General features: G+C 42.7%; 1 protein-coding gene across 2 annotated transcripts in view; it reads left to right on the forward strand.

Annotated features, from left to right (window-relative positions):
* The window catches only part of LOC110489358 (calsyntenin-3), a 41288-nt gene that overhangs the window by 5346 nt on the left and 22595 nt on the right, over positions 1-13347 (forward strand). Inside the window, exons 4-8 of one of the 2 annotated variants that reach the window (XM_021562082.3) lie at positions 264-474; positions 717-925; positions 2224-2373; positions 4892-5077; positions 9658-9945. In XM_021562082.3, the coding sequence (XP_021417757.2) occupies positions 264-474; positions 717-925; positions 2224-2373; positions 4892-5077; positions 9658-9945 (1044 nt within the window). Of the gene's footprint in view, positions 1-263; positions 475-716; positions 926-2223; positions 2374-4891; positions 5078-9657; positions 9958-13347 lie in introns of both variants that reach the window. The other variant, XM_021562076.3, reaches the window with a different exon arrangement.

Genomic DNA, 13347 nt, shown 5'->3' on the forward strand with positions numbered 1-13347 from the left:
AACATTATATGCCCTGTGCTCACAGAAATCATTATGGTACACATTTCCCAACTGTGACAATAAAGTGATTGATTGGATCATGTAACATCACATGGGGTTCATTGAAATATATCACTGAATTTCATTTGTTATTTTCTTAGCCATTGAAGACTATTTGAGTAAATCCGTCAATGTAAATCATCAAAATGTAAGCCTACTGGGTCCTTGAGATGCACAGAGAGTCACTAGAAGTTACATTGTCACCCCCTTTCTCTCTCCTCCAGGTGAGATCTGTGGCTTCCGGGTGCACAATGGGCCCACGGGATCCAGTTCGGTACAGTTTGAGGCGGTGGTTCTGGACCGCTCGACAGGGGAGGGCCTGGTCCGCTCTAAAGAGCCCCTGGACTGTGAGAGCCAGCGGGAGCACAGCTTCACCATCCAGGCCTATGACTGTGGAGAGGGCCCCGATGGAGTCAACAGCAAGAAGTCCCACAAGTAAGATACACTACATTACCCTGAAGGACAAATAGGTTTAATGGATAGGGTTGTTGTCAGAGGTTATGCTGGTTTTGGTAGTTTGGAGAATGATTAACCCTTGGGTATTTGTCAATGCTATGCTTGATCAATGCATTACTATATTACAATGCAGTTATGTATGTATTGACCTCTCTTCCTTTCCTCTTCCTTCCATCTTTATCATGCTCTTTACTTTTCTCCTATTACTCTCTCTCTTTCAGGGCTACGGTGCATGTACGTGTGAATGACGTAAACGAGTTCTCCCCAGTGTTCGTGGAGCGTCGCTATGAGGCCTCCGTCCCAGAAGGCCGTCTGTTCGACCGCATCGTGCGCGTCGAGGCCCTCGACGCAGACTGCTCCCCGCAGTACAGCCAGATCTGCTTCTACGACATCATCACCCCCAGAGTTCCCTTTGTCATCGATAACGATGGTGAGAACTACAGCTATGACAATTGAGCTGGGCTTTACATTAGTTTTCCACAAATAAATGAGGGTCTGCCTCGTCTTTACCAGAGCCATTTAGAAAATGTGTATCTAAATATATGGCTCTGGTCTTTAAAATGTCTTTATTTGATTCATATACTATAAAAGTGAATATAATGTGTGAGTTGACATCTTGTCCCCAATGAAAACAACAGTTAGCATGGTGATGACTACCAATCTGTAAAATTACGAGTTCATTTCCCTGTTCTGTTTAGGCTGTCTCCAGCTGGTCTTGTTGCTATGTACATTGCTAGAGAATGATCTAAGCCATTTCCAAGTATCTTGCTCACCCACATTGCAGTTTATATGCTATAGCATTCCTTTTGTATTACAATGAATAGATTTGCAGCGTGTTTTTGCTGTAAGAAACCCAGGTTGACTCCCGCCTTCACAGGTAGATAGTCCTAGCTTTCAGAAGAACACTCATGTGCGTAGGTAGTAGTTGTGTAAGCAAAGCTACCGCATCAACACTGCTAGGGTAGGTTTCTTTGAACAGAGCCCAGAGGACAATCGGTTCCGGGGGTTAGGCCTTAGTCTAGTGTTTCTGTTGATCTTGTAGGCATGCTTCCTCTGAGGAGAAGGCTTTGATTTCAGTCTGCAAGACTCCCATTGACGGGCTACTGGTGGGAGATCGATAGCGGGCATTTTGTAATATGACAACGGCATAGGGGGAGGCAGATTTTCTCAGGAGTCAGGTTTTTACCGTGACTTTGCACAATTGGCAGTGACTGGGGAGGAGGTTCCAGGGGATGACAAGTTCCTTTAATATATGGGTCAGGCTGCTGGGCCCAGATGAAGCACAGAGACTTTTTGTTTCAGCCCTGGCGGTTTATATGCCCTAGTATTGTCACGGTCTCTCTCACTCTCTCCCCCCTTCTCTCTCGCTCTCTTTTTCTCTTTCATCACTCCCTTTTGCCCCGTCTTTCTTTCTCCCCTGTCTCTCATTGTTTGGCGCCTGTCGTGCAGGTTCCGCCAACCATATCTTTGTGACATTCTCTCGTCGACTCTAGATATACTGTAAGAAGAAACTGTCTTTATTCATTCATATCGTTTTCTCTTCTCTTTCCCTCCCCTGTCGTTGCCTTTTCTATTTGAATATACTCCACTGAACAGTTTTGGTGTGTCTGAGAGTGTGTGTACAAGAGTGCGTATTTTTCATGCTGTGCTTTTGAGTAAGTGAGTGAATGACTGTTTGTATTGTACTGTACATAACTCTCTCTCCTTCCCTCTCCTCCCATCTCCTAGGTAACATTAAGAACACCGAGCCATTGGATTCGAAGCGCCAGCGTGTCCACACCTTCTGGGTGACCGCGTTCGACTGTGGCAAGAACCGCGCTCAGGCCGACGCCCAGGTCGTCGTCACGGTCAAACCGTCCTGCAAACCCGGCTGGATCGGTAATCAATACACTAAACCCATCACCCCCCTCATTATTCATGACTTCTTCATCTGCCTCCTCAGTGGTAGTGTGGAATGGACCTATTCCCTATATAGTGCACTACTTTTGGACAGAACCGTTTGGCCCGTGGTCAGAAGTAATGCACTACAGTATATAGAGAATAGGGTGTAATTTGGGACTACATTCGTGTCTGAAATGATACTGTAGCATATAGAATGGACGTTGATGGTTTGTATTTTGCAGACTTCAATTGAGAAAATGGTGATTACGAAAGATGATAATGCTACGTGATATCTCAATTGGTGTGAATGGTCGAGGGACACAACTTGCCCTTAGAGCATAATTATCATAACATGAATGACTTAACACATCATTTTTGTACAGTGCTTTCGGAATGAATTCAGGCCCCTTAACTTTTCCCACATTGTTACGTTACACCCTTATTCTAAAATGGATTAAATCGTTTTTTTCCCCTCACCAATCTACACACAATATCCCATAATGACATAGCAAAAACAATTTACATTTTTTTTTTATAAACTAAAATATCACATTTACGTTTAAGTATTCAGACCCTTTACTCAGTACTTTATTAAAGCACCTTTGGAAGCAATTACAGCCTGGAGTCTTCTTAGCAGTGGCGATTTTAGCATGTAAATCTTGGTGTGGCAAACTCCCCCAAAATTGTTTAAATGAAGGGGGCATACACTACCGTTCAAAAGTTTGGTGTCACTTAGAAATGTTTTTGAAAGAAAAGCACATTTTTCTGTCTGTTAAAATAACATCAAATTGATCAGAAATACAGTGTAGACATTGTTAATGTTGTAAATGACTATTGTAGCTGGAAACTGATGATTTTTAATGGAATATCTACATAGGCGTACAGAGGCCCATTATCAGCAACCATCACTCCTGTGTTCCAAAGGCACGTTGTGTTAGCTAGTCCAAGTTTATCATTTTATAAAGCTAATTTATCATTAGAAAACCCTTTTGCAATTATGTTTGCACAGCTGAAAACTGTTATTCTGATTAAAGAAGCAATAAAACTGGCCTTTAGACTAGTTGAGTATCTGGAGCATCAGCATTTGCGAGTTCGATTACAGGCTCAAAATGGCCAGAAACAAATACCTTTCTTCTGAAACTTGTCAGTCTATTCTTGTTCTGAGAAATGAAGGCTATTCCATGCGAGAAATTGCCAAGAAACTGAAGATCTCGTACAACACTGTGTACTACTCCCTTCACAGAACAAACTGGCTCTAACCAGAATAGAAAGAGGACCCCGGTGCACAAATGAGCAAGAGGACAAGTACATTAGAGTGTCTAGTTTGAGAAACAGATGACTCACAAGTCCTCAACTGGCAGCTTCATTAAATAGTACCCGCAAAACACCAGTCTCAACATCAACATTGAAAAGGTAACTCCAGGATATTGGCCTTCTGTGCTCACTTGAACAGGAAGGTGACGCAGCATTCCTTCTGATTGGCAAATTCTGTCATCAAACTTTGTCATCAAAGTCTGGCATTCTCTGGATGGTGCTTTCAAGACAACTGGAAACTCTGGGGAAAAAAGAAGGTAGAATCACGACGTCAGTGATTTTCATGTCCGAGCTCTAGAAAAAGGCCCAAATTCCCGACTTGCAAATTCTGAGTTGGATGACCGTTCAAAATGTATTTTCCCAGTCGGAGCTAGTTTTTTTCAAGAGATCCCAGTTGTCTTGAACTCACTGAAGATTTCAGAGTTTTCAGATGTTTTGATTGACAGCATGGCCAATGTATTCAACCTTTTCTGGCCCATGGTGTTGCATGTGAATGTTTATCCTTTTAAGCTTGGAAAAGAGACCGTTAAACCCAGACTTTCCACTGAATAGCAGGCTAGTGATTGCTTTGCAACGCTTGCAGTTAGCCACGGATTCCTTCCAAACCACTCATTGTTGAATTTGCAATCTCCAAGTTATGTTTACTTCCAATGACAGATGAGCACCAATACGTTTTATCTATAATTTCTCTTCATATGACAAGGATTGAAAAGAATTTGCCTGTAGATTGTCGACTTGATTCAGGACGATGACTGCTTGTCTAGCTTGCTAGGTAAGATTTTGAAAGTATGATGTTAACATGATCAGTCCAATCAAAGCTACGGTAGATATAACATGATTTGACGTCATTTTATCTGTGGCCAATGACCTTGTGCCTTCTTGGATGGACACTTCTAATGTAAATCTATTAGCAGCACCCAAAGGGCTTGAATGGTCAAGCTCTGCCATAGATTTTGTGGTGACGTAGTGTCCCCATGAGTGACAGAACACTGAGCCAATCACGGCGCAACTAGAAAACATTACCAACCCCTACGCTCTGTACTTTTCCGCTGGCTGCACCACCACCAGAGAAAGCACTGAGCTAGTCTTAAACACCTGCATTTTGGAGCTGCCTTACTCAAAATGTGGAAAAGGTCAAGGGGCCTGAATACTTTCTGAATGCACTGTATTTTGATGGTTTATTTTCTTTGTTGGTTTTCAGGTTGGTCGAAGCGGGTGGAGTATACCCCCGGGTCAGGCAGCATTCCCCTGTTCCCCAGTTTGCACCTGGAGACCTGCGAAGAGACTGTGTGGAACATCCAGGCCACCGTAGAGCTGCAGACTGGCCATATTGGGAAAGGCTGTGACAGGGACAGCTACTCAGACCGATCAGTGCGCAGACTCTGTGGTGAGTGCTGCTTGAGTCTGGGCTATTCATGATGGATTCAATCTTTGGGATAATAATTTGTGACTATCCGAAGATTGAAATGGAGCATGCTCAAGCCACATAGGTTTTAGCCCTATTTGCCACATAAGCATAAAAATACCTTGCATTTGTGGTGAGTGCATAAATTAAATGAAGTAATGCAGTCTTGCATTTCGGGAGAGTACAGGCCCTGATATTCATTGAGCTCACAATATCAGCTTTTTATTTTATATATTTTTTTATTTGACCTTTTATTTATACAGGTTTTTCTCATTGAGAACATCTCTTTTCCAAGAGAGACTTAGTCCAATAGCAGCAGGGGGAACAACTTTTCAGACAAAACAACTTACATACACTAACACAACATTAAACAAAACTATAAACACACATACAGTACAACAATTACATTTTACGTTAAAAACACTAAAGTCTCAACTAAAAACAGCTGGCCTAAAGACAATTACACTCTTCTATGATATATACATCGATCAAGTGTTTAAACTCCACCAACGAACCTAGATCATCAAATGTTTTAATGTTTAGGAGGGAATTCCAGGACCACGGAGCTAAGTAACTAAAACTATTTCTACCATGACCTGTTCTAATTTTTGGTGCTGTTAGAAGCAAATGAGAATGAGACCGTAATTGATATTTATTTACCGACCTGACTAAAAAAGAAAAGAGATAAAATGGCATTTTACCCAATATGGCCTTGTAAATCAGTGTATACGACCAGCCAACAGCTCTGTAGAGATCGCAATGATGTATTAGACGTTTTTGATTTGTAATGAACCTAAGGGCTCTATGATACACTGAATCAAGTTCTCTCAGGGTAGTGGTTGAGGTCTGCATATATACAGTCTAAGTCGGAAGTTTACATACACCTTAGCCAAATACATTTAAACTCAGTTTTTCACAATTCCTGGCATTTAATCCTAGTAAAAATGCCCTGTCTTAGGTCAGTTAGGATCACCACTTTATTTTAAGAATGTGAAATGTTAGAATAATAGTAGAGAGAATTATTTATTTCAGCTTTTATTTCTTTCATCACATTCCCAGTGGGTCAGAAGTTTACATAAACTCAATTAGTATTTGGTAGCATTGCCTTTAAATTGTTTAACCTGGGTCAAATGTTTCGGGTAGTCTTCCACAAGCTTCCCACAATAAGTTGGGTGAATTTTGGCCCATTCCTCCTGACAGAGCTGGTGTAACTGAGTCAGGTTTGAGGGCCTCCTTGCTCGCACACGCTTTTTCAGCTCTGCCCACAAATTTTCTATAGGATTGAGGTCAGGGCTTTGTGATGGCCACTCCAATACCTTGACTTTGTTGTCCTTAAGCCATTTTGCTTTGGAAGTATGCGTGGGGTCATTGTCCATTTGGAAGACCCACTTGCGACCAAGCTTTAACTTCCTGACTGATGTCTTGAGATGTTGCTTCAATATATCCACATAATTTTCCTTCCTCGTGATGCCATCCATTTTGTGAAGTGCACCAGTCCCTCCTGCAGCAAAGCACCCCCACAACATGATGCTGCCACCCCCGTGCTTCACAGGATTGTATTGTTTATCATTACGGCCAAACAGTTCTATTTTTGCTTCATCAGACCAGAGGACATTTCTCCAAATAGTATGATCTTTGACCCCCCCCCCCCATGTGCAGTTGTAAACCGTAATCTGGCTTTTTTATGGTGGTTTTGGAGCAGTGGCTTCTTCCTTGCTGAGCGGCCTTTCAGGTTATGTCGATATAGGACTTGTTTTACTGTGGATATAGATACTTTTGTACCTGTTTCCTCCAGCATCTTCACAAGGTCCTTTGCTGTTGTTCTGGGATTGATTTTCTCTTTTCGCACCAAGTACGTTCATCTCTAGGAGACAGGTGTTTGCAAATTGCTCCCAAGGATGAAGCAGACTTGTGGAGGTCTACAATTTTTTTTATGAGGTCTTGGCTGATTTCTTTTGATTTTCCCATGATGTCAAGCAAAGAGGTTCTGAGTTTGAAGGTAGGCCTTGAAATACATCCACAGGTACACCTCCAATTGACTCAAATTAAGTCAATTAGCCTATCAGAAGCTTCTAAAGCCATGACATCATTTTCTGGAATTTTCCAAGGTGTTTAAAGGCACTGTAAACTTCTGACCCACTGGAATTGTGATTAAGTGAATTATAAGTGAAAATTGTTGGAAAAATTACTTGTCATGCACAAAGTAGACATACTGACAAACTTGCCAAAACTATTGTTTGTTAACAAGAAATTTGTTCAGTGGTTCTAAAACAAGTTTTAATGACTCCAACCTAATTGTATGTAAACTTCTGACTTCAACTGTATAACATCACTAAAATCTAAAACCGCCAGTAATGTACATCGTACCAGCTCCTTCCTGCCCTCCAAAGAAAAACAAGCCTTATGCCGGTAATAAAAACCTTCTCAAGTTCTTTACATGCACTGTGAAGCTCAGCTTATCATCAACCCACACACCCAAATGTCTGTACACTTTAACTTGCTCTACAGTATGTCCAGCCAATGTAGAAATGACATGATTAGTAACATGCCTGGCATTTAAAAATAGCATGCATTTTGTTTTTCCCGAATTGAGAACCAGCTTTAAATCATATAGATTCTATTGTATGATGTTAAATCCTCTTTGGGCATTTTCAAAAGCTAAAAATAAACTACTACCACTTGAATAAAGAACATTATCATCTGCATAAAAATTAACATCCACTGTTTCAATAAGATCCCCAATGTTGTTGATATACAAAATGAACAACAGTGGGCCCAAAATAGAACCTTGCGGAACACCTGAGCACACCTCTATGGACTCAGATTTACAACTATCCACCATTACACATTGTGTACGATTTGATTGGTTTATAAATTACCTATCTAGAGCATGACCAGTAATCCAACAACATTTTAACCTTTGCACTAACACAGCATGGTCCACAGTGTCAAAAGCCTTTGACAAATCAATAAAGACAGACACACAATGTTACTTCTTATCAAGAGCACAGTGGATGTCATTTAAAACCTTCAATGTTGCCGAAACAGTGCTGTGGCCAGACCTAAAACCTGATTGCATTCCATTTATGATGTTGTTTTCTTGGAAGTAGGCCTTTAGCTGCCTACTAACTAAGGACTCCAGTACCTTTGATGGTACAGACAATTTTGATATGGGTCAATAGTTGACAAGTAGCGAAGGATCTCCACCTTTCAGGAGAGGCAGTACAAAAGCAGATTTCCATAACTTGGGGATTTCCTTAACATCAAGCGTGAGGTTAAAAATACAAGTTAAGGGGGAGCAATGATGTCTGCAGCTAGGTGAAGGAAGGGGGGGGGGGGTCTAGTTCATCAGGGCCAGTGGATTTTTTCCCCCATCAATTTCTTTCAGGGCTTTACACACCTCTTAAACAGAAAAGGATGAAAAGGAGAACCCAGTGAAGGAGTATACAGGGGTGTAAGGTACATTTTTAGGGGGCTCAATTATACCTTTGACCTTTTCAAATAAACTGCATCTAAAAAAAAATGCTGATTCAAGGCTTTCAGAATGGAGGTTCTCTGTTACAATCTGTGTGTCTACCAACAATTGTTTGGGAAGCTGTGTATCTTTTTTGCACTCCAAACCTTACTTGCCAAAATTTGGATGGATCATTTAAAATATGTGAAGTAGATTTCAGGTAGTGGTCTGCTTTCAATTTACGGGTCATAGCCACACCCATATTTCTAAGACGTTTAAAAGCCATCCAATCATCTGCCAAACCAGTCCCTCTTGCTTTAGCCCACATAGCATTTCATTCCCTTATGTTTTAGTACATTTCTTAGCATACCAAGGGTTCTCTCTGCCCTTAGTCCTGATTTTTTTTTAAAGGGGCATGCCTATTGCATACATCCTGGAATGCGTTGTGGAAGTAAGAAAAGGCTAGTTCAACATCAGGTATTAATTCCATTCTATTCCATTCAATGCTACATCATGTAAAAAAACTTGAATATCAAACCACTTCCAGTTTCTTTTCGTAATGACACGTGGAGATTTCTTAGGGATTTTACCATCTCTCACACAGGCAATAGCACAGTGATCACTTATGTCATTTGCAAATATACCAGAAGCATTAAAATGATGAGGAGTATTGGTTACGATCAAATTTCAGAGGATATTTTATATTCAACCTAGTTACACTGTTGATAATCTGAGTGAGATTATAGGTATTGCATAGAATTTTGAGTTGATCAGAGCTAGATGTTAACCAGTCCTGATTCAGATCACCCATCAGGAAAAACTGAAAAAAGAATTGACATTATGTGATAACAATTCAAAAATACAATCCAGAGAGCCAAGCTTACATTTAATGAGTCCAAAAGTCAGCTCGTTAAGGCATTAACGTGTTTAGAGTAAGTAAGCAGAGTAATGCAGCAAGATTGGAGTGAGTCAAAAGCGGTTTTGAACTCCCAACCTGAAACAAGCACATTAACCACAGACAGTCCCAAAAGAGTTAATGCTTCTAAGGCCTTTACCAAGTCTAGGGTTGTACAGTATGTTATTCGTGATTTCACTCCTGTCTCACCAGGTGCTGTGAGAGGTGAAGTGGACTTACTCCCGCCCCCGTCCCCAGCAGCCAATTGGACCTCAGCCTTGCCCACCCTCCCTTCTTCTGATTCGTCCCTGGTGTTCTCCTTTAATGGCTCCACCCATGTTGCTGTGGTACCCGACTCTATTGCCGCGGCCGTATCCGGAGACCATTTCACCCTCCAGCTGTGGATGCGAAGGGGTGGGATCAACACCCAGCCTCCGACTAATCAGGCCAGAGGAAACCGCAGGGAGGAGGAGACTATCGTCTGCAGTACCGTCAAGAATGGTCAGTCAAATGGTCAGTCACAACTGTCAGTTAAAGTAAAAATACTTGAAAGCACTACTTAAGTAGTTTTTTGGGGTATCTGTACATTACTATTTATATTTTTTACTACTTGTACTTTTACTTCACTACATTCCTAAAGAAAATAATGTATTTTTACTCCATACATTTTTCCTGACACCCAAAAGTATTCATTACATTTTTAATGCTTAGCAGGGCAGGAAAATGGCCCAATTCACACACTTATCAAGAGAACATCTCTGCTGATCTGGTGCTGATCTGGCAGACTGACTAAACACATGCTTTGTTTGCAAATTATGTCTGAGTGTTGGCGTGCGCCCCTGGCTATCCGTAAAAAAACAAAAACACTAAAATTGTGCCGTTTGGTTAATATAAGCAATTTGAAATGATTTATACTTTTACTTTTGATACTTAAGTATATATTTGCAATTATATTTACTTTTGATACTTAAGTATATTTAAAAGCAAATACATGAAGACTTTTACTCAAGTAGTATTTTACTGGGTATGACAATTGGGTACTTTTTCCACCTCTATGTACCAGTCAGAAGTTTGGACACACCTACTCATTCAAGGGATTTTCTTTATTTTTACTATTTTCTACATTGTAGAATAGTAGTGAAGACATCAAAACTATGAAATAGCACAAATGGAATCATGTAGTAGCCCCCAAAAATTGTTAAACAAATCAAAATATATTTGAGATTCTTCAAAGTAGCCACCCTTTGCCTTGATGACAGCTTTGCACACTCTTGGCATTCTCTCAACCAGCTTCATGAGGAATGCTTTTCCAACCGTCTTGAAGGAGTCCCCACCAATGCTGAGCACTTGTTGGCTGCTTTTTTTATATATATTTTTTTATTTCACCTTTATTTAACCAGGTAGCCTAGTTGAGAACAAGTTCTCATTTGCAACTGCGACCTGGCCAAGATAAAGCGTAGCAATTCGACACATACAACAACACAGAGTTACACATGGAATAAACCAAACATACAGTAAATAATACAGTAAAACAAAAGAAAACAAAAAGTCTATATACAGTGAGTGCAAATGAGGTAAGTTAAGGAAATAAATAGGCCATGGTGGCGAAGTAATTACAACACAGCAATTAAACACTGGAATGGTAGATCGGCAGAAGTTGAATGTGCAGGTAGAGATACTGGGGTGCAAAGGAGCAAAACAAACAAATACCAGTATGGGGATGAGGTAGGTAGATAGATGGGCTGTTTACAGATGGGCTATGTACAGGTGCAGCGACCCGTAAGCTGCTCTGACAGCCGGTGCCCAAAGCCAGTGAGGGAGATGTGAGTCTCCAGCTTCAGAGATTTCTGCAATTCGCTCCAGTCATGGGCAGCAGAGAACTGTAAGGAAAGACGACCAAAGGAGGAATTGGACCTGGGGAGCGACCAGCGAGATACACCCGCCAGAGCGCGCGCCACGAGTGGGCGCTGCCATGGTGACCAGTGAGCCGAGACAAGGCGGGGCTTTACCTAACAGAGACTTGTAGATAACCTGTAGCCAGTGGGCTTGGCGACGAGTATGAAGCGAGGGCCAACCAACGAGAGCGCACAGGTCGCAATGGTGAGTAGTGCATGGGGCCCCGGTGACAAAATGGATGGCACTGTGATAGACCGCATCCAGTCTGTTGAGCAGAGTGCTGGAGGCCATTTTACAGATGACATCACCAAAGTCGAGGATCGGTAGGATGGTCAGTCCCACGAGGGCATGCTTGGCAGCATGGGTGAAGGACGCCACATTGCGATATAGGAAGCCGACTCCAGATTCAATTTTGGATTGGAGATGCTTAATGTGAGTCTGGAAGGAGAGCCCACAGTCCAACCAGACACAGTCCAACCAGACACTACATTCGTAGTTGTCCACGTATTCTAAGTCAGAGCCGTCCAGAGTAGCGATGCTGGACGGGCGAGCAGGTGCGGGCAGTGATCGATTGAATAGCATGCATCCAGTTTCACCTGCGTTCAAGAGCAGTTGGAGGCCACGGAAGGAGAGCTGCATGGCATCGAAGCTCGTCCGGAGGTTAGTTAACACAGTGTCCAAGGAGGGGTCAGAAACATACAGAATGGCGTTGTCTGTGCAGAGGTGGACCAGAGAATCACCAGCAGCAAGAGCAACACCACTGATGCACACAGAAAGGAGAGTCGGCCCGAGAATTGAACCCTATGGCACACCCACAGAGACTGCCAAAGGTCCGGACAACAGGCTCCCCGATCTGACACACCGAACCCCACCAGAGAAGTAGCTGGTAAACTAGGCGAGGCAATCATTTGAGAAACCAAGGCTGTCGAGTCTGCCAATAAGAATGTTGTGATTGACATAGTCGAAAGCCTTGGCCAGGTCGATGAATACGGCTGCACAGTAATGTCTCCCATCGATGGCGGCCACGACGCCGTTCAGAACCTTGAGCGTGGCTGAGGTGGACCCACGACCTGCTCCGAAACCAGACCGCACAGCGGAGAAGGCATGGTGGGACCCGAAATGGTCAGCAATCTGCTCGTTAACTTGGCCCTCGAAGACCCTAGAAAGATAGGGTAGGACAGACACAGGTCTGCAGCAGCTTGGGTCCAGAGTGTCACCCACTCTGAAGAGGGGGATGACCGCGGCAGCTTTCCAATCTTTGGGAATCTCAGACGACACGAAAGAGAGGCCGAACAGGCCAGTAATAGGGGTTGCAACGATTTCGGCAGATAATTTTAGAAAGAGAGGGTCCAGATTGTCTAGCCCGGCTGATTTGTAGGGGTCCAGATTCTGCATCTCTTTCAGAACATCAGCTATCTGGATTTGGGTAAAGGAGAAATGGTGGGGGCTTTGGCGGGTTGCTGTGGAGGGTGCCGGGCAGTTGACCGGGGTAGGGGCAGCCATGTGGAAAGCATGGCCAGCCGTAGAGAAATGCCCATTGAAATTCTCAATTATAGTGGATTAATCGGTGGTGACAGTGTTTCCTAGCCTCAGAGCAGTGGGCAGCTGGGAGGAGGTGCTCTTATTCTCCATGGACTTTACAGTGTCCCAGAACTTTTTTGAGTTAGTACTACAGGATGCGAATTTCAATTTGAAAAGGCTTGCCTTAACTTTTCTAACTGCCTGTGTATATTTGTTCCTAACTTCCCTGAAAAGTTGCATATCCCGGGGGCTATTCGATGCCAATGCTGAACGCCACAGGATGTTTTTGTGCTGGTCAAGGGCAGACAGGTCTAGAGTGAACCAAGGACTATATCTATTCCTAGTTCTACATTTTTGAGAGGGGCATGCTTATTTAAGATGGCGAGGAAGGCACTTTTAAAGAATAGCCAGGCATCATCTACTGACGGGATGAGGTCAATGTCATTCCAGGATACCCCGGCCAGGTCGATTAGAAAGGCCTGCTCG

Source organism: Oncorhynchus mykiss, chromosome 2 (assembly GCF_057628025.1).
Source record: "Oncorhynchus mykiss isolate SJ-2025 chromosome 2, ASM5762802v1, whole genome shotgun sequence".
NCBI classification, from domain to species: domain Eukaryota; kingdom Metazoa; phylum Chordata; class Actinopteri; order Salmoniformes; family Salmonidae; genus Oncorhynchus; species Oncorhynchus mykiss.